A 27,105-nucleotide genomic window follows, 5' to 3' on the forward strand; every position below is an offset into this window, starting at 1 on the left:
TAGGCAAAGAAAAACGTGTGACATGTATAAAAAAGGGACTCAAACGTAGTCCTAACTCATGTGTCGTGCCTGACAAACCCTCTTAAAAGTTTGACGTTTTACCTTTTTGATTAAATATGAACAGATCGACATGTGGGTCAGCTCGTAATACTCATGCTGGACAAGGAACAAATTTGAAAATGTTGACCATAAGAAATAAACAGCACAACACAGCACCATCGGACATCCGAACCCGACCCGACCCATGCAAAATTTAATAAGCATGCAGCTAATAATAGCTTGGAAAGGCTAGCTAAGGTGGGGGATTGGGGATCCAATTTAAACGAAGAAAATGAAGTACTAGAACCTTGCATTACCATTGCTCTTCCCAAAATCAAATCATCAGCATCCGAACTATAAATCCATCACAGAAGATGGATTGCAGCACGACTATAGCTTACCATACACCCATGGAGATGAGACACTCCCCTGTGGAAGGGTACGAGCAGTGTAAACAAACTCCAAATTTCGGCCCCGATGTTGCGGCTACCAGTATGGATTCCGAAAAGTCGTCTTGTGTCTCTTTGTTAGTACCTCCAAGTACCTCCTTTTGTTCGCCGGCAAAGTCTACTTCACGGGTCAACAATCAGTCTACCAGCAAGATGAAAATTTCCTCTCGTGTGCACTCCAGTATCAAAAGCCAACATACTACGGTAAGCGTCGAAGTACCTCTTTTTCTAACCCTTTGTTTTGCAGGGTGCGCATTGGACTCAAGCGAAGTCCATCCTGCTTTACTGAGGACGTCTGCTATCCTTGTCGGAAGAAATGTTATGCCCCTTCCCCCCCTGTTTTAGTAACTAATCCTGTTTTAGTACCTAATCCTGTTCAAGATGATTTTCTTATGTTTGGTTAGTATGTTTTCTAGGTTGTAATTCAATTTTATTAATGCAAGTTTATCTGATGTCAAAAAAAAAAAGATAATATCATAATACTGCACTTCTTGTCTTCTTAGGGTTAGGGGGGTGCCCACTGCCAGCTGCAGTTAGAAGATAGCAGTGCGACTTGTATAAGAGAAACAAATTACCCGTGACTTCACCAGCATACGTAGTAAGTAGTAACTAAACTAGTAAGTAGTAGTAACTGTATATTTCAATAATTATCAGTATATACCTACAAAAGTTGATTCAAATGGTAAGCAGTTTGATGTCGCTTAAGGAATGTCTCGAGTTTGAGCCTCATTATCGTATGCAAAAACTGATGGGAGACTCACCCACCATAGTCAAGTGTACAAACCGGGTCGGGTTCAAATGTAATCGAGCAAAACTACGATAAACCGAGTGAGCAATACAAAAAACTATAAGTACGTGGTCGGGCAGTGGGCTCTAAATCTTCTCAAAGATTTTTTTTTCTTAATTTTTTGACAGCTTATTTTTCAAATAATTGTTATGTGATTGTCCATCATTGCTCACGTATTCAAGGTTTAGTGTATAGTGCGTGACGCCGTGACGTACGTAATAATATCTACTTTTACTCTCTAAGTCTCTACTATCTAGTCCCTTGAACTTTAAGCGATCGATCTTTTTTTTTTTAAAGAAAGAAAAGGGATTTCATTAATATTTCACCAAATGGTACTTACAAGTCATTTCTGAAAAACATAAAATTCTAATAGAAATACATATCACCCTAAAAATGTAAACATCGCAGATTTGACTTAATTTTGCCTTAATAAAAATCTTCATCTGAAGCAATGCAATCTGTGAGTTCGCTCTGGTTCGGCATACGATCTGCAGATGCGGAAATTTTGGGATGAACGTACTCCAATAGTCTTCCATAATTATACAGAAGTTGTGAAACCCTAATTCTTCAGGTTGAATCTCGAACTTCAACCAATGAGAATAATTTCTCATACCTAAAAACAAAAGAACCATACTCACAACTCCCATAGGGGAGAAGGAGATTTCCAAAACAGAAACTAAAAACCCCATAAAAGGGTTTGAGAAAATCTCATAAAGAGATACTAATTTATTGAACAAAACAAGAAAATGAACTAAAAACTGAAAATAAAAGGGAAAAAGGGGCTTACCATGGATGAAAACATCCATGGCAACCCCCTAATTGATGAAGAAGGGGTAAGGGAGGCTAGGGTTTTAGAGAGAGAAAAGGAGAGGGGAGGCTAGGGTTTTTAAGCGATCGATCTTAAACCAAGATAATGAAACATATACTCCATCCGTTCTCTTTTAAATGAAACATTTGTTTTTTTCATGTAACCTAACGTGTTTTTTAGTCATTATTATTTATAGTTGTGTATACGTAAAAAAATATACAAAACTGATAATTTGATAGTATGAATCGAGATGGATCTAACAAGATCCATTTGAGTATATTTTTCTTTATATAATATCGATAAATTGGAGTCAAAATTAATCATTGAATAGTCTCATTTCATCCAATGTTTCATTTAAAACATAACAGAGGAAGTATTAGAGGTTAATTTAAAAAAAATTAGATGTTTAATGAAAATATAGTATGTGTAGTCTAGAAAAATCAAGTGATGATGTATTTAGAAATATCTTATGAAAATCATATATATTGACAAGTGTAGAGAAGTCTAGAATCTAAGATACATAAAATATAAATATGTTGTATGTGTATGCGTTAAAATTAAAGGTGAGTTAATCCAAAAAGCTTTCACAAATATAGTTGTACAATTCTTATAAATGTAATCAATAAAAATGTGATTTTGTTATATTAGGAAGGGTTCATCAAAACTTTCGCGTGCGTCCCTCAAATTTTATCAGGGTTGAGGTGTCAAAGCCATTAAAACTTGAAACTTTAACCTCTTGCTCAATAAAAACACTCAATTTATATGTCTCAACACCTTTTATGTTTTATCAACTGATACATCAACCGTGTGAGTAATTAACCCATTAAAAATAGAGAATTTAAAAAAATTGATGAGTTGGATCGAATTTAACTGGATATTCATGTCAATTTCAAGTTGGTAGAATACCCACTAGGTCAATAAAGATTTTTCTGGTTAGAATTTAGAATTCGATGACGAATTTCATTTTTTGGAAGCTTTGCTTTCATATGAATAACTAGTTTATAAGCCGGGATACTCCCATATAGTGACATTTTTCACTTATTAATATTTTACTTTAAAATAACAACATTAAATAAGACTTGATTTAGTGTTTAGTACTTTAATATTGAGTTTGAAATTACGGGATCAAATCTTATACGAAATAATTTTTATTTTTTTTATTAGTATATATTCACATGTGTTATTTCAATTAATATTATATATTCATGTTTACTATTAATCAGTTTTAATAAGCTATTGATAAGTGATCGTTGTTTTAGAATGAGCTTTTTTTAAGCTTTTGTTGGGTCCTCTAAAACATAGGCCTTTGGGTTATTTTTGGACCATAGAAGAACCATAAATACTTTTCTCATTTTATGCTTCCTATAATCCTATGTTAATTATGTGGTAATACTCTTTTTTATTTCTTAAGGCTATTTTTGCTAATAAGATAGTTTTCTTTGACCCGGCCTCTAAACTAGTATTCCCAGCACGGTAGTAACTTATTGAGGGTTGATTTTCAGGTCAGTTATCTTTTCTGAAAAAATAGTCTTCTCTCTTCGGGCTAAAAGATGAGATTGACCTTGATTTTCTTGTTTAAAATGTTTAATTTTAAAAATATTTTTGATAAAAAGGCCAGAATGAATGAATGATGTAGCTTAATTCGACTCCTTAAAATGGCTTTTGGGAGCAATATTGGTTTACGATTTTCATGGAAAGTACTAAAAAAAGTTTCTCCATTTGCATTTGGTTTCCAACTCCGTTATATCATTCAAGGACTAAAGTAGCTCACACCATTTTATTTTTAGGCTATATTCTCCTCAAATTATTAATATAAGTCTCAGTTTACATAAGTTTAGTTCCACAAATATAAGTTGATTTCGGCAAAAATAAGTTAAAGACAACAAAGCCGTAAAAGAAACCACTATTTTAGTTGACAATGCAAATACAATAATAAGCCTAACCTCTTTGTGAACCGTTTGAGCTCGTCTGTGTCAAAGTTCGCTTTGAGACCTTAACGAGCCTAGTTATGACATGCTTGGCTCAAAAAACTCGTGAACTTGGCTCGATTACGTTTTTATACATAGAAATAATGTATTATGTATGTATACATAAATAAGTTTATTCTATATATAATAAGTTAATAATTTTATTGTTTAAGAATAAACTCAAAATACAAAGAGGGAGAGGTGGTACCGTAGTGGAGTACCACCCCGAATTATAGGGCATTGCACCGGGTCCAAATCCTCATCCCAACAATATGTTGGTGCATTTAATTTTGGCTGTTTAGCCTTGTACTCAGCCTCTCAGCTGGTGCCCTACAGACTAATAGCCCAACAATGGTTGGTCTTCGAACCAATTATCTTTCCTAATAAAATAAAAAAACTCAAAATACAAAAATATTCAAAAAAAAAAATATATATAAAGAAGACGAGTAAACTAAAGATATTAATATGTCAAGCTTGTTCGATCACAACTCGATAACGGTTCAACCACAACTCTATAACGGTTTGTCGAATTTCGAACTCGGCTTGAATTCATATAAACCTAAAATGAACACGAATCGAGCTAACCAGAATTTGAACTCGGCTCGACCAATAAGCACCCCTTATTACAACGTGAACCACCCCATTCCCCTTCCCCTTCTCCAAAAAGAAAATCAATGAACCAACATGGATGATTATTTGATAACAAATTTTAACACCAATACAACAAGAACATTGGCCCAAGTTTACATTCCTTCAAACACCCAACTTCACATCCACCACACAAAAAAAACCCTAACAACGACCATGTAAATGGGCCAAAGTTCAAAGTCAAACCCACAACCTTATTCCCCGCCAAACAAATTCCCGCCATTTTATTCCCACGCATTATAAATTAATCTCCATTAACACCATTTTTTGCCGCCATTAATTTCTCTCTCATCAGTCATCACACTTTCTCTCTCTAGAAAACTGCACCTTGAGGAAGCCATGGAAGTACAACTTACAAAATCCAGAAAACGAAAGCAACCTACTACAACTACATCATCATCAACTTCAACAAATTCAACCCCATTTTCTGGGATTTTAACTCGTCATAAATCCCAGAAGTTTTTCTTCCACCATAATAGATCTGGAAAATCTCGCAAAAGTCGCTCGTTTCCGTCGTCGCTTACAAACCCTAGTTTACCCACATTTCAAAGATTGTCTGATTGTAATAATCATCGTAATGGTGATTCTGTTGTTATTGATGAAGATGATGAGATTTACAATGTTTCAATTAAGGATCTTCGAGCTCGCCGCGTTTTCTCAATGCCTTCTGAATTGGATGATAAAGTTGGTAAGAATGTAAACCCTAATTTTGATTCTGAGTTGATTGTTAGCGAATTGGATGAGGTTGATTGTAAATCTGATGGAAATGGCGTAATTGGTGAAAACCCTAGTTTGTTGGGGATTGAAGTTAAGGGGGAGGGTTTTAATGGTGGAAACCCTAATTTATCAGTGTTGGAGGAATGCGTTGATTCTAGGGTTGATTTGAATGGTGTGTGTTTGAATGGTGGAAACCCTAATTTGTCAATGTTGGATAAATGTGTTGATTCTAGGGTTGATTTGATAGGTGAAAACCCTAATTTGTCATTGTTGGATAATTGTATTGATTCTAGAGTTGATATAAAGGATGTGTGTTTGAATGCTGGAAACCCTAATTTGTCAGTGATGGAGAAATATGTTGATTCTAGGGTTGATTTGAAGGGTGTGTGTTTGAATGGTGAAAACCCGGATTTGTTAATTGAAGGTTTTGATGCTAAGGATGATTGCGGAGGCCAGGTTACTAATGATATGAGCCCTAATTTGAGTAGTAAAGATGTGAAGGGTGGTAATGGTGAAGATTGTGAGGAAAATGTGCAGACAACACCTCCAAAGGCAGTAGTTTTGGTAAGGCAGAGTGATGAGCAGAGTGTCCTTCACAATACAAATGCTGATTCGTGGTCGCCGCCGAAGAAAATTAGTCCTAGTAAAGGTGGAAGTGCTGAGGGAAAGAAGAATTTTTCTAATTCTAAGAGAAATTTGGTAATACTATTCTATTCTCTATAAAGCCTTTAGATATTGATGATATTTTTTTGTTTGATATTGTGATGAAGTTTAGTTTCTTAGTTGAGAACAATTATATTTAATTGGTTATCTTTGTATCCATACTAAATTACTAAATGCATTAGGGTTTAAATCCGTGCTCGAGGTTGAAGGTATTCAAGGCCCCGAATTCGTTCAGCTATAGGAGAATGCTCCCTTTCCTGATGGACTTAGCAAAGGATACACCAAGTAATCCCTAGATTTTATTTTCTTGTTTTCTGCTTATTTATGGATAGTGTGTGTTATTCTTGGTTTATTTCAAACTATGAGTCATTTTAATTCTTGAATAGCTTTCTAAACTAATGTCATATTATAGGTGCACCAAAAATCAATTCAATCATTAAAATTGAGACTGATGTTGAAGAAAAGCCTCTAGTTTTTTCCTCTAAGGAAACTGTCATTGACATCCCTAAGTTGGATGAAAATCCCCCTGCAACTGAAGTTTCTTGCAAACCACTTGGAGTGAGCACTTTTAGTGAAGAAGAGGAAAAGCTTACAGTAGACTGTGCTGCGACTAATGATTCTAGTCCTGAGCAAGCTGCTCCATGTACCCCAATTCATTGTCATCCAGAAAAAACCCAAGAACACTCGGTCTCTGATGAAACCCAAATTGGAACCCTTGTATCAGATGATGTTATTACTAAGAATGGAGGAGCATCACCTGATACTCAGGCTTCATTAGATAATACAGGGAAGTCGGGAGATATTAGCCCAATTGTTGAATCTGATCTTGCAGCCATTTTGCACAGCCCCAAGAAAAGTCCTGAACCTTCAAGGGAAGATGCCAATTTATGTACTCCATCTCAATTGCCTGTATTTGTTGAAAGAGAATGCAGCCCAGAAAAAAAAGAACTCAAATGTGAACCTGGTTTTGCTTTAGGCAAAGGCATCCTAATGAAAAATCCTCGTGGATGTCGGGGGATTTGCAACTGCTTGAGCTGCGCTTCATTTCGGCTCAATGCAGAAAAGGCATTTGAGTTTTCTAGGAATCAGTTGTTGGATGCTGAAGAACTTGCCATGGACTTGATGAAGGAGCTGTCAAGCCTGCGCTGTACGTTGGAAAAATCTGTTAGTGAAGCGAATGATAAAGCTATTGTCCCTGTTGATCAGGTAACAAATGTTGCCTTGGTTTCTGATTTGTTACCACCTTGCTATATATCTTTGAGATATCTTAATATGTTCTTTTTAGATGAATATATGATGAGGAATTTTTCTGCTGCTTATGTATGTCAGTATATATACAACCGTGGTTGCATTTATAGCCATGGGTTCATGACCTATATTTGTTACATTGTGTGGTGTACTATGGGCTATTGAAAGAGGCTTAGAAGCATGTTATTAGCGACAATCCATTGTCATAGATTTCAATTAACTATGATTCATTCATAATATTTTTTAGCATCTGATAATTTTGGCTCATCATTAGTCTACATGGATAGGAGGTTTGGCCAATACTTACTTATTTTGACTTCACTATAAGCAATTTGAGGGTAATCTCTGAAAGTATGGCAAATTTACCAGTAGACATTCCTAACTAAAAAGTATACTAGAAGATGACATTAATTTTCTTGTGCTCATTAATTAGATCAGGAATCGTGATTGTCGTTGCTCTGATCTTAACCAAACAGAATTTTATCCTCTATTCTGTTGCGTTCTCATTAGAATCTACCAATGCAGTACCATTTTCAATTAGTAAGGCAGAAGTTCAGTTCTTATAGCCCTCACAAGGTATGGCAATGTCCTTCAACAATTTTGATGAGCCAAAGTGTATCTGCAGGTGCAGGAAGTTTGCAGAAGAGCTTCAGATGCAGAGGAAATTGCAAGAAATCGCTTGAGTCAAATGCAGGAAGATCTCCAAGTTCATTGTAGAATAAAGGTTAAATTTCAGTCACATAGTCCTTGATTCCTTTAACATTTTTATTGCTTATATCTTAATTATCTGACAATTACATTTCCCAACAGCTTTTGCAGCGACCCCGAGTGACTTTCTCAAGTCCTGTCCAAAAGAAGATCATGGGAGGAACTAGCCGGTCAAGAAAACGTTAGTGTCTTGTCTAGGATGCAACGTCGATGTTAATTTAGATAATTTTACAGGTAGTTTGATTGTCTGCAAGAACTTCTGTGTTCCCTTGAGTAGAGAATGTTCTTGACTCCAAAAGTGAGAATCATACTAAAGCTATATGTATCGACTCACTTTTAGAAAATTTATTTATTGTGAAGACATGATGATATATTATAACTAAAAGCTGGACATATTTGTTGGTTACTCGACGATTTCCTCTCAAAGTTTATTTACTCTGTTGTCACTTGTCTTGCTATCCAATCTTTTATATTTGTTCTTGGAGAGAAACAATATTATGAATTCTGCTAACCAATCTTACCAGTTATAAATTCTGCACTGAAGCACTAATCTTGATATAATGCACATCTTTCCACATTGCATCATTTGGTTGTGCTGTGCTGATATAACATAACCTTCTATTTTCTAATGAAGAATACAGTAGCTACTTGACCCCTCGAGGTAAGGTTGTCATGAATCAAATGACATTGCACACTTGAATATTCGAAAGAGATTGAGAGTTCTATTGATCATAACAGGAGTTTTATTTTCAACAGTCAAAAGAATACAAATGAAATGAATTTGTTTCTTAACAATCAAATACATATAGTCATGTACAAAGAATAACATCCATCACTTAAACTCCTTGTTAAAGTATTATGCAATGATATATACTCCTAACAAGGAGATTTAGACAGTCCAACAATGATTTTCCTAAACCCTGTTGTACCTGCACTCTGGAGGATAACCTTGAGGAAACCGGTTCAAGTCATTGCAATAATCATAAATCTTAAAATACTTATGAGCCCATCTCAGTCTCTTCCTACCATTTGCATCAAGATCATGGCTCCTCCACGCAGCGCGTGTATTTCTTCCATTAGCCTTTCCTTCTGAGCTGGTGGAAGTTTCAGGCTCAGCAGCACAGGAAGATGAGCTGCTACCCGCAACACAGGCATCGATATGGAAGTTCCGATAGTAGGCAGTGAAGGGAGCCTTGGACCAATCTGTCTTCACCAAACCACCTTGTGTAGCCCAATCATCAGCATTCCAAAGGCTAGAGTGTAACCTCATCGGCTGGTTTTTTGGGAATGCAACTCCATGTTTCTCATGGTTTCGGAATATCCTTAGTGGTATTTCATCCACCAAAAACCTGCAAATAGTTCATAGTTTCTAAGAAGTTCATACATATGCTTTGTAAAAATGGTTTAATGCACCCAAAAGAAATTGGTATTTTGCCACTTACATGATGAGTTTTCTGCTCCAAAGAATAGAATAAGTGTGGAAGTTTCTGGTAGGATCAAACCAAAGGTGGAATTGTTGCTCTCTATTGCCTTTCCCTTGGCTGAATACATTGGTATGGACTGTGTAAGGGTGGCCACTCACATTTCCCAAGAACTCGAAATCAATCTCATCATGTCTACCAGTACTTTGATCAGCAGACAACTGCAAAATGATAACAAAATTAGCAAAATATTGAGTAATTACATACTAATACTCTTAGTATGCATGTCAGAATCTAATGTGAATGAAGAGGGTGATACTGTAAGTAATTTGTATGTAACCTTACCATATAAAAATATACTTGCAAGTTGCAATGGTAAAAATAGAAGTCCTATTTCATCCTTACATATACACTTCGACACCTTCATTTACCTCAAAAAGGGATATCGTGTCGTGTTCGATACAATACTTTACTTGGATACTTTATTTTAAACTAAAAACTTGATTTTTTTTTCTACAAAATAGCCGAGTCGAACACTTGGAACCTGTAACTGAGTAGACACTCAATCCGTGTCTGAGTAACATAGCCAAAAGCTGGTAAAATTGCTACTATGTATGGACTTAGAATAACTAGAAAATGAAACCAACTTACATAAAATGTAGTGACAGTGCCAGCAGAGTTACCAGGAACAAGTTTCATCTGCATATCAAGACGTCCATACAAGTATTCTTTCTTGGATCGAAACCCGGATCCGGAATATTTGTCTAGGGTGAGAGATAGGAGCTTACCACTTTGACCAAATACCCGAATGCGTTTATCACCAAATGTGGGTTCAAACTCATCATTGAAGTTGCCTGCACCATACACAGACACAGTAGTGCTTACCATTATAGAAACTACAATAACAATCTGCCAATGTGATAAAATTCCCATGTGTTTGTTATAGAGAAGAATTTTTAAGAAATATATTGAGAAGAAGAAGAAAATGTGGATAATATGTGAAGATTATTAAGTTTGTAGTTATGTGAGAAATGTGGTTTAGAAAGACAGCAGGTACATATATATATACTATATGATTGTAATTTGTAAATCACATATCATATATATGCATGGTAACAAGTGAGAACTGCAAACCTGATTGATTATACCTGTGCGAGGTGCCAGTTCAGTAGGATTATTTATCTTATCAACTTAAAAAAAATGGTTACAAGTGAGAAAGTTTCAGTATTGTTGACGCTGAATTGCTGAAGCACCAACTGTGGGCTCGAGATTATAAGCTGGCAAATATCCAACTTACGTAAAATAAACTTAAATTAGTTTAAAGATCTCAAACTTTATATGCTGTAGGTTTAAGGCTTAAACAATGAAAAAGTGGTTTATAACTAAATTTCTTAATGTATATTTTTATCCAAATTTAGTTGTACTCAATATACACCTGTTGTATACAAGACATACCCTTCATATAATCATACCAAGTAGTTGGTCTAGCATAGGGGTGGTTCTTGGTCCATGCAATTACGGTCATGGAATAGAGTCCAATATAAGAGCTCCAAAATATATCTATTTTTAATTATTTAAAGATTAGGCAAAAGAAAACATTTGGATTAGTAGTAAAAGTGTAAGGGAAGGAACAATGAGAACCTGGAATTAATCAAAGTTTTATTGTTTAAACTTTTGTAAATATGAATCTTATACTTCTATCTTTTTTGAACTATAAATGAAGGGCCTTATTAAAGAAATTGTACAAAATCTTCATTATTTTTCCCATATTTGCTTCGCTTCTAGTTCGACTTCGAACATCGTGCATACCTTACATTTTGAAGGAGGGAGTATATTTTGTGTTGAATTATGCCATTGTATAACTTATGTCAACTCGTAAATATGTTGGTGAGGAGTGACTAACTAATCTCAAAAAGTAAAGCCGCTTTAGTCCCATGAAGGCATCTTGACTGGCATTTAACTTGAATTTCCTAGATGCTTCTCAATTGTCAATGCCACGTTACGTTGTCATTCTATTCTAATTAACTTCCTATTGCAACTACAATCTCCTCCAAGAAACTTCGTAACTAATTTTCTAAATTGGTAAAAGGTTTGGGAATGAACGTAAAATCATTTTACAATCAGAAATTAAAATAATTCTACATATTTCCAAGTAGCTTCAATTTTGAGCCAAAAGTAAAGATACATCACGAAATATATACTTACACAAAAATACAACTACTTTATGCTTTATTGTTATACTTTTTAGTGGTCCCTACATGTTTCCTTGACAATTATGTAAAATTAAATGTAGCAACTAAAAAAAGACGGAGGGAGTATTAGTCAAGCATCACTTTGATTAAAGTATTATTCTAGGACAAACAAAATATTTTGCAAGTTCGTTTAGTAAAAAATTCACTTGGAAGGATCTTAATACGATTCTACGATATGTTCCTATCATCGAAAATTCAATTAGTCATAATCATCTTTCTCCTATATATATTAGATTTTGGTTGCATGTTAATTACTTCAATCGTCTTAGAGTATTAAACCATTATCACTGTTTGCTAATGAAAAAAGTCACTATTACTGTGTATAGTCTATCGCTCTCAGCAGTAGTTCATTGGTACCGGATAAGACTTCGAACGGCCAATCGTAACTTTTTGTCCAAGTTGCGTCTCTTTTTGTCCAAGTTGTAACTTTCTAATATGAGTCTTTTACCATATTGTCGCATGACTATCAATATTAACGCATTTTAAATTTGTAGGATCTTCTGATCCTATGATGCGATCTTGCCGTTTCAATCCTACCAATTATTAAGATGATCCAAAGTAGGATCATGCATGATCCTGATAACAATGATAATCCTAATAACAATGATAATATTAATCTAAAGATATTGGTTATACATACTTGATTTCTCTCTCAAGGCAAGCACACATGCCTATAGACTATGTTACTCTGAATCAGATAAAGTATCTATTTGGATGCGAGTGTCGGGGTGTACATAGGACATACTCGTCTATTTTGTAGAAATATGTCAATTTTTTGGTTTGAAATGAAGGATCACAAGTGTCGTGTTATGTCGGACATAACATGAGTCAATACGCGACACTTGACATAAGTTAAGGTTGTTGAAATAATACAACTTATAGATCATTACTTGAGTCAGGAAAGTTTCATCTATGTTCATGAACAAATTTAAATGTCATTGTGCACTTTCGACTTACAAAAGAGGTTTGAGATTCTAAATTAAGAAATATAACATGAACTTTATTCTCAACAATCAAAGAATACAAATAAATGAATTTTGTTAATAAGCAAATAATACATATGACCTTATAATACAAAGAATTTCCACTAACATCATCCTAAACTCTGTTGTGCTTGCACTCAAGAGGATAACCTTGAGGAAACCGCTTCAAGTCGTTGCAATAATCATAAACCTTAAAATACTTATGAGCCCATCTCAATCTCTTCCTACCATTTGCATCAAGATCATGGCTTCTCCATGCAGCGCGTGCAGTACTTGCGCCGGTTGATCCTTCTGAGTTGGTGCGAGCCTCAGGTGCAGTTGCACAAGAGGGTAAGCTACTACCTGCAACACATGCATTGATGTAGAAGTTGCGGTAGTAGGCCGTGAATGGAGCCTTAGACCAATCTGTCTTCACCAAACCACCTTGGGTGGCCCAATCATTAGCATTCCAAAGGCTAGAGTATAGCCTCATTGGTTGGTTCTTTGGGAATGCAACTCCATGTTTTTCATAGTTTCTGAATATCCTTATTGGTATCTCATCCACCAAAAACCTACAAATTGTTCAAATATTAAAATAGAAGTTAGACGATAGCTAGCATGTTACTTGGACTCGGGTACTAGTGCTGTTAGATCATATTGCTATGTGTCACAATGTTAGACTAGACTATTATTTGGAACAAGTTCCATAGTTCGACACATATTTGAGATAAAATGAAGAGTTCAAGTAATGAAGGTAAATTCAGAGAAAATATAAATACACTCAAAACAATTTAAAGTGGTACATATTTATTGCTTACATGATGAGTTTTGTGTTCCAAACAATGGAATAAGTGTGGAAGTTCCTGGTAGGATCAAACCAAAGGTGGAATTGCTGCTCCCTGTTGCCTTTCCCTTGGCTGAAGACATTGGTGTGGATTGTGTAAGGTTGGCCGCTCACATTCCCCAAGAACTCGAAATCGATCTCATCGTGTATACCCGTGCTTTGATCAGCTGACAACTGCAAATAACAATGCCAATATCAGCAAATTCAGGGCCGTCTCATAAAATTAGGAGAGTAGTACTAAACTAAATTATAAAGATTAAATTTTTTTGGTGGACTAAAAGAGATGGAAGAGTCATTAATTAATGAGGTTTTTTGTTGGAGAATAGGAGGAGAAGAAGAAAAACACCAAAAAGAAATTAATCTCTTTAAATTTGCATCCAACATTACATTCGATAAAATTGGAAAGGAATAGTCTGTCATTTAGGTTTTTTTCTTTAGGAAGATAACTAATAGAATTGGATGCTTATATTTTGTGGGCCTTGTGCAGCTGCTCACCCTGCACATAATCTTAGTTGACTCTGAGCAAATTATAATAAGATTCTGTACAATATAACCTCTATATAATTAGCAACCAAAATCGACTTACATAAAATGTAGTAACTGTTCCTGCAGAGTTACCAGGGACGAGTTTCATTTGCATATCGACCCTTCCATACAAGTATTCCTTTTTCGAGCGAAACCCGGATCCAGAATACTTGTCTAGGGTGAGAGATAGGAGTTGGTTACCTCGACCAAATACTCGAACTCTATTTCCACCAAATGTGGGTTCAAACTCTTCATTGAAGTTGCCTGCACCATAAGCAGTAGTGCATACCATTAAAGCAACTACTATAACAATCTTAAGCACAATAAAGCTATTATGCCAATTTGATAAAATTTCCATGTTTTTCTTCTTGCTAATTAACTATAATGAGAAAGATGAGGAAGAACTAAAGAGGGTTATAATTAATTGAAGACTAAATGTATGTGTGTATTGTATTAGTATTGTAGTTGTGTGAAGAGAATGGTATAGATAAAGACGTATTTATAATACTAGTAAAATGCAGAAAGATTAGTACGTACTACGTAGGCCAATGCATGGGATTTAGAGGGAAGGTTCTTGTGTATATGTTGCACGCGGAAGCACCAACTGTGGATTTGAGGGTATAAGCTGGCTAACAATCCAATGGATCGAGTATATAGCCTATAGGTTAATTTTTAATTATGTTGGTGAAATTGGCATAAAGTCAATTAAAACAGTATTATATTTTAATACTCCCTCCGTCTCATAATACAATGTTTGTTTGTTTTGTACATGGTTTCCAAGACGGACTTTTGACCTTTGATATCTTTAATTTTTTATTAATAAAAAAATATAAAAATTTGATATTATGAAATTAAATATTGAAACGAATCTAACAAGATCACACATAAGTATGTTTTCTTGTACTTCCTCCGTTTCCTAAAGATCTTCCCTCTTTCCGTTTAAGTGCGTTTCCAAAAGATCTTCCCTCTTTTACTTTATTCCTTATTTGGAATTTTTGTTTTCCTTTTTACCCTCTCATGTCCCTATCATATGGTCCACCATTACATTATTAATTCAATTTTACTCCCTTTCTCTCTCCTACTTTAACCCATTTTTATTTGTTTATTTATCTTAACCCCTTTCTCTCTCCTACTTTACCCACCCCACACCCAACACAACTTGATTCTCATTGGTATCTGTAGTAACAGTAACAAGGAAGATCTTTAGGAAGCGGAGGGAGTATATATTAGTGATAATATTTGGTCAAACATTTTAAAGTTTGACCCACCTAAAATGAAATAGACACTATATTATGAGACGGAATTTTAAGTGTTTTTGGTGGTAAATTTTAATTAGATGATCTTATATGAAGTTTGCAATTTTTTTAAAACAAAATACTGCCTAAATATAATCCATAAAAAATAATTTTTTTTATTATAATATAATGGATGTCGAGTCAAACTCCGATAAAAAAACTATTTTATTATATATGTTGGTCTAAGGGTCTGTTCTCTTCGACATAAAACAGCTGAACCGAACTGAACTGGATTGAATTGAAATGAACTGAATCGAACTGAACTGAAATGAAATGAATAATGATATGTGAGAGTAAAAGTATTGCCCACGGTTGAACTGAATTGAACCGAACCTAACTGAATTGAACTGAACTGAAAATAAGTTGGGGAGAACAGGCCCTAAGAGCCCTCTTTTCATTTGGGTTGGCGCTCTAATCAAGGGCAAGGCTTAACCAGCACTCCGCGCAAGCCCCCCAAAAATAAGGGCTACGAAAATATAGTATATATTCTTATTAAAGTAGAAAAATTGATTTGGAACAGTGGTGATTGAAATGGTCTTAAATGTTAGAGGTTAAGAGGTCGAATCTTGGTAATGTCTTTTTAGGAAGAGTCCTTACTTTTCCCTCACCCCCATCTTCTATTTTTTTCTAGTAGATGTATGATGTAATTTGACATTCTCTCTATAATCTAGCGAAGTTAGTTTATGTTAATAAAATCAACTTTTTTTATAAAAAAAAAAAAGCGAAAATTTAAAGGTCCCATTTCAAGAATATGTACAAGGTCTCCAACCGCCTAACCCCGACTCTGGCTCTAATCCCACAATTATTTTTTATAATTAATGAAAATATCAAATACTCCTAATGGACGTATTCAGGGCCGTCTTGGAGATTTTGGGGCCCCGGTTCTAACATGAAAATTGGGCCCCTAAATTTATAAAAAAATAAAGATAGAAGGTTAGAGTTCTAAAGATAGAAAGTTGAAAATCTAAAGATAAATCATTGACAAATTTATTAAGGATGGGAAACAAGGTGATTTCTTCAAATATGAAGTAAAATTTTCAAAATAACATATTTTGGGGCCTTTATATTTTTGAGGGTCCTGTGCTGTTGGGCTCCTTGCACACCCTCATCTACCCCTATGGACGTATTAACATGTTACTTCAAATTAGTAGTAGCCATGGGAAGTGAAACCAGCCAGATCTAGCTTGTTCAATCATGTAGTATATTTTAAAACATGCTATGTCAACGCATATATCTTTCCCTGAGTAATGACTATTAAGTGACTAAGCTCATTTTGAAAGTATACCACTTTAATTAGGTCAATTAACGCATCTCCTAATGGAAAACACCTTCCCCAGAGACCCTCAAAAAATAAAAGCACCTTCCCCAGTAATTGCTTCAACGAGTACAGCATCATGCATATGAAGTATAATTTGCTTCTTCTAAAGGAAAGCATTTTTTTGACAACGCGAAAACACAATAGTGGTCAGTAAGATAAATTTTAGACTAATAACACGATAACATTAATCTAAATTTCAATCAATTGAGACTTTTAGACTAATAACACGATAATGTTAATGATCTAGTTATCAATCAATTGAAACTTTTTTATGATAACATAGATCATATATCTAGTGGCTCTATTTACCATAAGAAGAAGTGATTTCGAGCCATATTCATTGCTACTTCATATTTCATGGGTTGAGCAGGTTGAAGATAAATTTTTAAAATTTGGTTGTATTATCTTTATCTTTGTCTCTTTTGAAGAAAATATCTATTTGTTGAGAAAGAAAGTTTTGAATCTTGGGCAACAAATTTGGTCTTGGAAGTGAGAAAAGTTTTAGTTTTCAGCCTTGGCCTAGCCCTTAAGAGAGGACAAGTCCAATAGGCTTTGTATTGGGGTGCAAAAAGAAAGAATAAGACAGGGTGTAGAGAGTTTTTCTTTTATTCGGTAATTTACTGGTCCAAACAGGCTCAACACTTATGAGTTAGGAGGTAAGAAGGGGATCTCAAACCATAAGGAAACTTCCAGAGACTGGAAAGTGAAAATTTATACCCAGAAACATAAATCCACACAAACACCCCAAATATAGAATTGATGAAAATCGAACTCCCGACCATGAGGTTGGGAGGTGGGAGCTCCAACCACTGGGATCCCACATGATTCTCTGGTGTAGAGAGAATATGAACTAGATACTTTTACAAGTTGCAATTATATCAACTAGCCTTATATGCACGTAATGTGTGCAAATTAACTGTGTTTGCATTATGTCTTTAAAAAAAACGGTTGTTCAGTTGAAATGTGATACTTTTTATTTCTTTTTTTCTCCCTCTTTTTTCGTTTAAACAGATCAGTTGGTTATTCCCCCTATTTTTTATTTTTTGGTATCCCCATGTATTGTCTTATATAATAGAGATTATGATCTATTAGTAAAATAAAATAAAATAATTTGATTACATTAACTTTCATGATTAATTAAGGAGGCATATATAAATGCAAATAAAGGATGAAATGGTAGACCATTGCAAAATTCATCCCCTCCCCCCCCCCTCCCCCCCTAAAAAAAAGTCCTAACTAGACCCTTCAATGGTTGCATTCCGGAGGACAACCATGAGAGAATCTCTTCCAATCTTTACAATAATCATAAATCATGAAATATTTTTGAACCCATCTCATTCTCCTCCTTCCATTAGCATCAAGATCGTGGGTCCTCCATCTGCCACGTGTACTCTTCCCTTTAGTTGAACCGTGGGTGTTAGTAAAGGCTGCAGGCCCAGTAGCACAAGAAGATGGGCCTCTACTTGACCCAACACAAGCATCAATGTTGAATTTTCCATAATAGGCCGTGAAAGGGGCCTTGGACCAATCTGTTTTCACCAATCCACCTTGGGTGGCCCAATCATCAGCATTCCATAAGCTAGAGTAAATTCTCATGGGTTGTTTCTTTGGGAAAGCTATTCCATGATCTTCATAGTTTCTAAATACCCTTATTGGTGTTTCATCCACCAAGAACCTACATATACAAATATAATATTAGAATGAGTTTCGGTCTCAATTATACATACTTTCCTCATTATAAAATAAAGGCAAAAATAGCCTCAACACCCTGAACTATAGCAACACCACCAACTATGACTAGTAGCCTAAACACCTATGATGCAGTTTGTACCACCAACTACGGGGTGGGGTGCAGTTTGTACCATAAAAACCTACCGTCTTCGGCAATATATTAGGCTTTCGGCCTTATTTATGGTACAGAATGCACCCTACCCCATAGTTGGTGGTATTTAGGCTACTAGTCGTAGTTGGTGTTGGGTACACCCGAACTATAATTCAGGGTGTTGATGCCAATTTTGCCTAAAACTAATGAAACGCTTTTTTAAAAAAAATTCTCACATAAATTATTTCAGAATGGAGAAAGTATTACACTTTGTCCATGTTGAAATTCAAATCAAATCAAGAGTTACAAAGAAAGTGTTGATTCTATCCGACTTACATGATGAGTTTTGGGTTCCAAACGATGGAATACGTATGGAAGTTCTTGGTTGGGTCAAACCAAAGGTGGAATTGTTGCTCCCTGTTACCATGCCCTTGACTGAACACATTAGTGTGTAGGGTGTAAGGTTGGCCACTCACATTTCCCAAGAACTCGAAATCGATCTCGTCGTGTGTACCTGTATTTTGATCGGATGACATCTACAAGTAAAAAGGACACAATTAGTTGCTACACTATAACATTACTAGACTATTAGGGGTGCGCACCGGTCCAAGATCAAAACCGGTCGGACTAGAATTCGGGAATTTCTTGGACCAGGATCGGACCGGAAAATTTTCGGTTCGGTATTTTTCCGGTCCAGGATAATGACGTTGATTATATTACTCCCTCCGTCCCATAATATAGTGTTTCCATTTTATTTTAGGTGTCCCAGAATATTGTTCTTGTTTATGTTTTCTTTAATTCCACAATTTTTCCTGATTTGCCTAAAAAACCAATGCAATCATCATATATTTGTTCTTTGGAAATAGTGTTTTTTCTTTGTTTATTGAACCTAAGGGTTGAATTAGTCATATATTTAATGTTCTTTCACTCATTATTCACCATTCTCCCTCCTAAAATCAGCTTTTTTTTCCGACAACATTAATTATTTATCATTCATGTTCCACATACCTTAATTCTCGCAAAAGATGAGAAATAAACACTATATTATATATGAGACGAAGGGAGTATAAAATAGTATGTGTAATCGTCTAAAGTGTAAATGTTTTATGACAAACTATATACTTACGTACTTTACCAATGGTGTATTAGCCTAGTGGTTAAGATTGAGGTATTGTGAATGATAGGTCACAAGTTTGAATCCCCCCTCCCCTTCTTTGTACTCTGTACTGCCTTCATGGCTCATGTGAATAAAAAAAATATACCACGAACTTTAATATTCATTATAGAAACTGACTTACGTAAAGGGTGGTAACTGTGCCAGCAGAGTTACCAGCAACAAGCTTCACCTCCATATCGATCCTACCATACAAATATTCTTTCTTAGAACGAAATCCAGATCCCGAAAACTTATCTAAGGACAAAGAGAGGAACTGGCTACGTCGTCCAGAAATTCGAACCCTATTGCCTCCAAAAGTGGGCTCAAACTCGTCATAAAATTGGCCTGCACCATGGGCAGTAGAGCATACTATAAGAACAACAATTGTAGTAACAATTTTAAGCAAAACCACCTTGTCTTGCCACAATTGATTGGATAAATTTACTCCCATGATTATAGTTAGGAGATCCACTACTACAAAAACTAGAATATGAAACGCTAGATAGAGAACAGTTAAGTTTTTTAAGCGTTTTGTAGGTTTCTAAAAGGAAATATAAGGAGGATTAATTTGACACTTAGTAGTTAGTAGCTAAAGTGTGGGAGTTGGTTAAGAAAGAGTGAAAGAATAGACGTATATATACTAGTAAAATGTAAGAAAAATCACATGGTAATGTGAAGAGAATTTTCAGTATAAGTAATGTAAGACAAGGTTACACTAATTGGAGTTAGTAGCATTATTAGCTGGCCTATTATCATGCTTTCTGAACTATACTGAACGATCTGGAAGTGAATAATTATGCTTTTTGTAAGTTTCCTTGGTTTTGGTTGGCATTCTTATTGATCCTTTGTTTATATGATTAATTATGTTGTACATTTTAGATCATGTAGCACCGAAATGGAGTGTATTATGTGTGCTTCATAGGTTTTGTGTCGAATTTACAATAGCTTATGTTGTGACAGATGTAATTAATGAACAAAGAATTTAAAGAAGAATAACGCTAATATTTTACGTACGTGGTTAATTAACCATGTGTTAGCTACGTTTACACGACAAGGAAAACTGATTTAATTAGGTTTGTGAGAGAGTACATATTACAAAAATCCGTAGTGAAGCAGAAAAAAAAAGTTTTACATAATACCTTTCTTATGATTTTAATTATGTTTATGATTTAAAAAGGGTTTTACTAATTATAAGTTGCTGAAAATTTTATAAAAATGCTTATGATGGAGTTTTTATGACCAAAGTATGATTTTTTTAAGGGTATTTAACAGCTGGTATAGTAGTACTATACTAGGAGGCTTTAATAATTAAGATTTAATGATAAGAAAGGTTTTTAAACACTTTTAAAGAGGGTTTAAAGTATTTTATATTGCTGGAAATTTTTAGAGTATTAATTTGTGGTTATGTTGATTATTGTTAGGTGAAGAATTCTCTTTAGGCGACTTTTAAGCTTCTGAAAAATGGCCTCTCGTTTTGTCAACACAAGGTACATACATACCTATGTGTTGATTGGATTAGTATCATGTCCTAAGGATGGGATTTATATAATATCATGCATAGGGAACTATTTTTAGTTCATATATGATTTATATTCAACTGGATGTACATATTTTATGTCGTTGTATGACGTATGTTGATTATGATGATGATATTATGTTTGTATGGAAAATTGATGCAAGCATATGAGATTTGAGAACTTTATTTTATTGATTCACATGAGAGATATTAATATTTATGTTGATATTGGATCATGATTGAATCATGTTGTTCCCTTTGGATTATTGATCGAATTACTTATGAGGGGCGAGGGCCTTATTTGGTAAGTTGCTTATTTTGTCTATGAAAGGTTGGTTGGTTGTTGACTTGGTTCAACAAATAAATAAAGGTTATGGATTTAATATTGGAATTAATCTTGGGTTGTTAAGTTGATGATCATCTTATCTAACCCTGATATAAAAATGGTAGTGTATGATTCATGATGATTATATTATGTGTCCTACTACTTGTGAGTCATAGCAAGTGAATACATAATTAATCATGTAAAATAAAAAGCGAATATCAATAGCTTTAGACTTGTGCACGTTTGAAGTGTTAGACTAGTATGAGTTGGAGTACATGGTGGTAGCCCATGACTTTTCTTCGGACCGAATTGATCACCGTGTCATATTTTTATTTTAAAGGTTCCTCGATATCGTAGGTTAGAGGAGTACAAAGTCGCCCCCGTACTTCGTCTTCTAGATTGAAGACTGATTTTGGTTTAGACAACTCGTTTCATTGACTATTTCGTCTAAATTAAATACACTTATTGGTTGTGGAGTTTTGTTCAGTAGAATTAAGCAGTTTGCTATGTTGTTATATTATTATCTATCCCTACTCAATATTTATTAGTATCATGTTAGGTTTTATAGTTATTTACTATGTAGTAATACTCAGCTTTGCTGATTACGTGTTTTGTGTGTGTTGATCATGCATGACTATGCCTTATTGATCCTACGATGACCCAATTGGTAAGCAGTTTCTTGGGATCAATAAATAAAGCATCGTCGTTCACAGATTGAAGATGATGTATCATGGGTTCGGGAAATTGGAGAGCTTGTGTTGACTTTAATTATTTCATAGTTGACTTTTACTTTTGAGATCGAATTTTGACTTTATTTTGGTTTGACATTTGGAGTTGACTTTTTGGCTGATTAAGTTTTATTTTCAAAGTTTATCTATTATTATTTCTGCTGCAAAATTCTAAATAAGCCGATACGTTATTATCACACGGGCGATAATGCTTTGATAATTCTCTAAGTTTTATATTGAAAATGTATTTTCGAAAAATAGAGAATTGTCGAGGTGTTACAGTTCTTGCCTCCTTTATCGCACGCCCAAGCCGAGGACAGCACGTCCTAGTGTGGTTTTTGAGATGAATAGGGGTGGTGCTGCAGCTAATGGAAATAGGGGGTTAAAGAAAGATAGAAGGGTCATCGTTGGCATAGAGAAAAAACACACCAGAAAATGGAAATAGGTTTCTTCTTGCAAGAAAATTTTAGTTTGTGGTTTCTTTTTGTAAAGAATGCTTTATAAGTTTTAATTTTTTTTTTCCAAATTTAACTTTTAAAAGGTTTTTTTTGACAATTTTAGTAAAAGTATATACCAGAGGAGTATCCAACAGTTTGTTTAAAGCTACAAATAGCAATACGTTGCAGCGCTACTGCGCTAGGATAACTATATATCGATCTTAAAATAAGTAAGTAAGCTAAGACTTCAAACAACTTAACCAATTAATTGAGATGATACAAATTAAAGCATGTGTTTCTAAATTCTAAGTTCTAATTCAGTACAATGGTTCTTTTTATAGCATTAGATATCGCACGAGTCCACGATTAGTGAGCTGTTAAACTATAACAAATAATTACTATTATTATGTATTTATAATATAGCTCAATACATACGCAAACATCTACTTCGATATGCATGCACACAAGCACAACCTTTCGTGATTACTGACTTACTCTTGTGATAAATAATAATATTATCGCAAACTCACACTTCATTATAGTACATCAATAATAAAAGCATGGTATAAAGAATTAACATGGTGGTATTACATAAATTTCGTTATAATTGCAGGAATTTAACAAAGTACACAAACTCATACAATACATATAATTACGAGATATAATTAATTATGAGGTTTGTTAAACATCGCCCCAAGTTCAGTTGTCGACCATGCATCTTCTGCATGTCCATAATACTCTCCTTAAACTCCTCCATGCTTGCATTCTGGAGGAAAAGTTTGAGAGAACCTCTTCCAATCAGTGCAATAATTATAAATCATATAGTTCTTTTGAACCCACCTCAATCTCATTCTAGTATATGCATTGAGATCATGGCTCTTCCATTTTCCATTGATTGATGTATCAATGTTGAAGTTACGATAATAGGCTGTGAAGGGAGCTTTGGACCAATCTGTCTTTACTAATCCACCTTGTGTAGCCCAATCGTCGGCATTCCAAAGACTTGCGTAAATTTTTTGGCGTTGGTTTTTAGGGAAAAACATAATTCCGCGATCTTCATAATTTCTAAATACTCTTAATGGTGTTTCATCCACCAAGAACCTATAAATTAACCATGAATGTACAAAAGAGTTAACACAAGTCTTAGCTATATATATATATAGGAGGGATTATTATGTGTTCGACAACAAAAAAAAACTTTAAAAATACGAGCTACTTGCGCTAGATTCATTCGTATTTTTATGGGTCGAGTAGAGCTAAACTCGATTTAAGAGACTCGTGAACAAATTCAAAATTTAATTTATAATGTTAACATATTAACAAAAACTATGTTATAGAATGTTATGACCAGAACAAGCGTATGCAATGATTACACTTTTTTCACTCAAGTGAAGTTATCAACTTTCTAACTTCTAAGTTAATTAGAGATAGCTCATTACTTGGGTAGAGCTTGAGGTATTGAGCCGAGCTAAGCTACCCCAAGCTCAAGTTGAGTTCGACTTGTCATATATTGCCCCTAACTAAAAGTTAATTTCTAGTCTCGTGTATATAATAATTTGACATGTGTTTATTTAATATTATATATGTCTTCTTTAATTACAATATTTAATTTGATTATTTTAATACACTCATTAAAAAGGCAAATGTTGCATTAAAAAAACAGAGATAGTACGTAATAAAATACTCTCTAAACTCGGAAAAATTTTTTTGATCATGTTAGACTTACATGATGAGTCTTGGATTCCAAACAATGGAATAGGTATGAAAGTTAATGGTTGGATCGAACCAAAGATGGAATTGTTGCTCTCTGTTGCCTTCTCCTTGGCTAAATACATTGGTATGAATAGTATAAGGTTGCCCACTAACATTTCCTAAGAACTCAAAATCAATTTCATCGTGTCTTCCTGTGCTTTGATCGGATGATAACTGCATAACATATACAATGACATGATTATTTATATATTCAACAATACCAAGCTCACATATTTTTGGAGTAACAACAAATCAAGTAGATAATGTTACAATAGAAACATATATAGGTGTTGTTTAGTTGTCGGTAATGCTACTTATAGACATTGGATAGTTGATAAGTTGTCAATATATGCATTATTGGTTAGGCTAGGAAGTTGTCGGTAATAAATTTTTCATTTCGTCTTCTAAGAATTAAAAAACTAGTATACAAAGTAATAAATATATTTTTGGTTATTGGAGCATATTACAAGTCAATATACAAACAAACAAAAACATTAAATGTCATTTATACTAATATATTAAAAAACGTTCCTAAATCAGGAACGATGCACGTGGTGGCGTCTTCGCTTGAAGTGTTTTATACTACTATGTAATCCATATACACTAAAAAAAAATAGAAAATATATTATGTAAGATTCAATTTTGAAATCACAAACATATATACTAATGTCTTAATCATAAAACTAAGTGATATTTGATGCTATTATTTCAATGTAAAATATTAATAAATGAAAGATATAATTATTCGGGACGTAGTCCTGGTCTAAATATTAGTTTACTAATTAAAAACCACAATTACGTCAAAAAAAAAAAGAATTACCATACTATAGAGATTAGAAAGATTATATACATCTAATAAAAACGGATTAGACTTAAGGATTAATTGTTTACTAAGAAATGAGAATAATGTTTGTACACACAAATACCAATATACTATTGGAGTAGTACTTGATATAGTAGTTTGGTTTGTACATTCCATACCACTAAAGGCACTTTGAAAGTAGGATTTCCTCTTATTATTCCCCCTACTTTCAAAGAACCTTGCCTGCAAACCCAGATCGGATTGACCTCAGCGAGGTTCCAGTCCAATTAGGGCGCGTTCTTCTTAACTTAAAACAAAAAAGAAGTTAAAACAACTTACATATAAGGTAGTGACAGTCCCAGCAGAATTCCCACCTACAAGTTTTAGTTGCATATCAACCCTTCCAAACATGTAATCTTTTTTAGAACGAAACCCAGAGCCAGAACCCTTGTCTAAAGACAGCGCAAGTGTTTGGCCTCCTGGACCAGATACTCGAACCCTTTGACCACCAAAAGTTGGTTCGAACTCAGCATTGAAGTTACCTGCACCATATGCAGTAGGGCTAACTACAAGAACAATCACCATAACAAATTTAAACACAAGCATCTTTTCATGCATATTTGATGATATTCTCATTATATTGTTGAGAAGATAAGTTGATAATTAGATAGATGTGGTTAAATAAGAGTGGAAAGATGAGATATATATAGTAGATAATATATGTGAGTGCATGTTAATACTACTAGTACAAAGGAAGATTCATAGTTTGAGTGATGTGATAAGGGAAGGCAACAACTAGAGTGGGGATCATTTGGCAAGCTGGCTAATAGTTGAACTCAACCGAAAATTTGATCCGAAATTGAATTTGTGTTTTTGAGTAGGGTCCCTTTTTGATTTGATTGGTACTGTAGTTCTACTGATTTTGTGGACTATATTTTGCTGTAAAATTATGATTGTGTCTTTTATAGAGTCCTACTATTTGGAAAATAGAAACATGTGACTTGCTCCTTGGGGGGATTTAAATAAATTCATCTAATGGGTTGCTCTTATTACTATTACTCTATTAGCGTTGTTCTTTTGGACTTATTAATTTTAGTTCAGTTCAATTTTTTTGATAAGTTGTGTTTTGATTTTATTGCTGGAATTATTATAATTACAATAGATTAGCGCTAAATAATCCAACGCTACATGTCAGTACATCATTCTCATGACATGGCTTATAACCAAGCTACAAAATTATCGATTCTTCTCAACCCTTGTTTGACAAGAGCATCAGCAACAACATTCGATTCTCTACCTTTGTGAACTAATGAGATTCCTAATTTTGCTTTTAGGAGGTTTCGGATGAAGTTGATATGAAATGACAGATTCCAGGGGCCATTGTTTTCACGTGAGCACCAACGGACAACATTTGCGGAGTCCGATTCAATGATGATATAATCATGATTCAAATGACCAGAAGCAAGGAGGATTTTTAAAGCTTGGTGAATAGCGAGGACTTCCGCATGATTTATCTCCATGAAAGGAATAGGACTTGAAAATATGCACAAAAATTTCCCGGAGTGGTCTCGAAGAACACCCCCATTGCTGATTTTGTGAGATCAACGTTCAAGGATGCATTCACATTCCACTTTAAGAAGAGAGGTGGAGGTGGGAGCCAGATAACCGCCTTGCTCAGAGGAGATGAAGTGGAGTTGGGTGGTTTGTTCGACCATTTGAGGCAGTGAGGATTCCTTGAAACTTCATCCGGGAAGTTCGGTTCAATTTACTTTCATTAAGTTTGTTTTTTGTTTAATTCTAACATACAGTTCACGTCCATTAAATCAGTTCAATTCAACTGATTCAGTATAAAATAGCGAACATGGCCTTATTCCAATCCTCCTTTTATCTAATTTATGGAATAATAAGTAATTTAT

The 27,105-nt window shown here is 34.5% G+C and overlaps 5 protein-coding genes across 5 annotated transcripts; 1 reads left to right on the top strand and 4 right to left on the bottom strand.

Annotated features, from left to right (window-relative positions):
- The first annotated feature begins 4,193 nt into the window (after positions 1 to 4,193).
- LOC104889729 (hypothetical protein) lies at positions 4,194 to 8,440 on the top strand. The gene is made up of 5 exons (XM_010675027.4): positions 4,194 to 6,114; positions 6,261 to 6,363; positions 6,491 to 7,284; positions 7,952 to 8,050; positions 8,137 to 8,440. Exons 1-5 carry the CDS (start codon positions 5,038 to 5,040, stop codon positions 8,218 to 8,220), a joined length of 2,157 nt encoding a protein of 718 aa, XP_010673329.2. The 5' UTR covers positions 4,194 to 5,037; the 3' UTR covers positions 8,221 to 8,440.
- Positions 8,441 to 8,766: 326 nt separating this feature from the next.
- Positions 8,767 to 10,462, bottom strand: LOC104889730 (probable xyloglucan endotransglucosylase/hydrolase protein 16). The gene is made up of 3 exons (XM_010675028.4): positions 10,107 to 10,462; positions 9,477 to 9,676; positions 8,767 to 9,383 (listed from the first exon to the last, which is right to left on the bottom strand). Exons 1-3 carry the CDS (start codon positions 10,386 to 10,388, stop codon positions 8,948 to 8,950), a joined length of 918 nt encoding a protein of 305 aa, XP_010673330.4. The 5' UTR covers positions 10,389 to 10,462; the 3' UTR covers positions 8,767 to 8,947.
- A 2,224-nt stretch (positions 10,463 to 12,686) lies between these two features.
- On the bottom strand, positions 12,687 to 14,511 carry LOC104889731 (xyloglucan endotransglucosylase/hydrolase 2). Its single transcript, XM_010675029.3, has 3 exons — positions 14,100 to 14,511; positions 13,488 to 13,687; positions 12,687 to 13,241 (listed from the first exon to the last, which is right to left on the bottom strand). Exons 1-3 carry the CDS (start codon positions 14,394 to 14,396, stop codon positions 12,806 to 12,808), a joined length of 933 nt encoding a protein of 310 aa, XP_010673331.2. The 5' UTR covers positions 14,397 to 14,511; the 3' UTR covers positions 12,687 to 12,805.
- Positions 14,512 to 17,703: 3,192 nt separating this feature from the next.
- LOC104889733 (xyloglucan endotransglucosylase protein 1) lies at positions 17,704 to 20,219 on the bottom strand. Its single transcript, XM_010675030.3, has 3 exons — positions 19,772 to 20,219; positions 18,810 to 19,009; positions 17,704 to 18,326 (listed from the first exon to the last, which is right to left on the bottom strand). Exons 1-3 carry the CDS (start codon positions 20,078 to 20,080, stop codon positions 17,897 to 17,899), a joined length of 939 nt encoding a protein of 312 aa, XP_010673332.2. The 5' UTR covers positions 20,081 to 20,219; the 3' UTR covers positions 17,704 to 17,896.
- Positions 20,220 to 23,171: 2,952 nt separating this feature from the next.
- LOC104889734 (xyloglucan endotransglucosylase protein 1) lies at positions 23,172 to 25,893 on the bottom strand. The gene is made up of 3 exons (XM_010675031.4): positions 25,529 to 25,893; positions 24,362 to 24,561; positions 23,172 to 23,736 (listed from the first exon to the last, which is right to left on the bottom strand). Exons 1-3 carry the CDS (start codon positions 25,823 to 25,825, stop codon positions 23,379 to 23,381), a joined length of 855 nt encoding a protein of 284 aa, XP_010673333.2. The 5' UTR covers positions 25,826 to 25,893; the 3' UTR covers positions 23,172 to 23,378.
- Positions 25,894 to 27,105: the final 1,212 nt, after the last annotated feature.

This window comes from Beta vulgaris, chromosome 3 (genome assembly GCF_026745355.1).
Source record: "Beta vulgaris subsp. vulgaris cultivar EL10 chromosome 3, EL10.2, whole genome shotgun sequence".
NCBI lineage: Eukaryota > Viridiplantae > Streptophyta > Magnoliopsida > Caryophyllales > Amaranthaceae > Beta > Beta vulgaris.

Excerpts from the sequence above, each read along its gene's own strand:
- LOC104889733 (XM_010675030.3), bottom strand. The coding sequence starts at position 20,080 with ATGGGAGTAAATTTATCCAATCAATTGTGGCAAGACAAGGTGGTTTTG. Across the intron at positions 19,010-19,771 it reads GCACAGTTACCACCCTTTAC|ATGTCATCCGATCAAAATAC; the intron begins GTAAGTCAGTTT and ends TTTTACTTGTAG. Across the intron at positions 18,327-18,809 it reads TGGAACCCAAAACTCATCAT|GTTCTTGGTGGATGAAACAC; the intron begins GTAAGTCGGATA and ends TTGTATATGTAG.
- LOC104889731 (XM_010675029.3), bottom strand. The coding sequence starts at position 14,396 with ATGGAAATTTTATCAAATTGGCATAATAGCTTTATTGTGCTTAAGATT. Across the intron at positions 13,688-14,099 it reads GAACAGTTACTACATTTTAT|TTGTCAGCTGATCAAAGCAC; the intron begins GTAAGTCGATTT and ends TGTTATTTGCAG. Across the intron at positions 13,242-13,487 it reads TGGAACACAAAACTCATCAT|GTTTTTGGTGGATGAGATAC; the intron begins GTAAGCAATAAA and ends AACAATTTGTAG.
- LOC104889734 (XM_010675031.4), bottom strand. The coding sequence starts at position 25,825 with ATGAGAATATCATCAAATATGCATGAAAAGATGCTTGTGTTTAAATTT. Across the intron at positions 24,562-25,528 it reads GGACTGTCACTACCTTATAT|TTATCATCCGATCAAAGCAC; the intron begins GTAAGTTGTTTT and ends TATGTTATGCAG. Across the intron at positions 23,737-24,361 it reads TGGAATCCAAGACTCATCAT|GTTCTTGGTGGATGAAACAC; the intron begins GTAAGTCTAACA and ends GTTAATTTATAG.
- LOC104889730 (XM_010675028.4), bottom strand. The coding sequence starts at position 10,388 with ATGGGAATTTTATCACATTGGCAGATTGTTATTGTAGTTTCTATAATG. Across the intron at positions 9,677-10,106 it reads GCACTGTCACTACATTTTAT|TTGTCTGCTGATCAAAGTAC; the intron begins GTAAGTTGGTTT and ends ATCATTTTGCAG. Across the intron at positions 9,384-9,476 it reads TGGAGCAGAAAACTCATCAT|GTTTTTGGTGGATGAAATAC; the intron begins GTAAGTGGCAAA and ends AACTATTTGCAG.
- LOC104889729 (XM_010675027.4), top strand. The coding sequence starts at position 5,038 with ATGGAAGTACAACTTACAAAATCCAGAAAACGAAAGCAACCTACTACA. Across the intron at positions 6,364-6,490 it reads CTTAGCAAAGGATACACCAA|GTGCACCAAAAATCAATTCA; the intron begins GTAATCCCTAGA and ends GTCATATTATAG. Across the intron at positions 7,285-7,951 it reads CTATTGTCCCTGTTGATCAG|GTGCAGGAAGTTTGCAGAAG; the intron begins GTAACAAATGTT and ends GTGTATCTGCAG.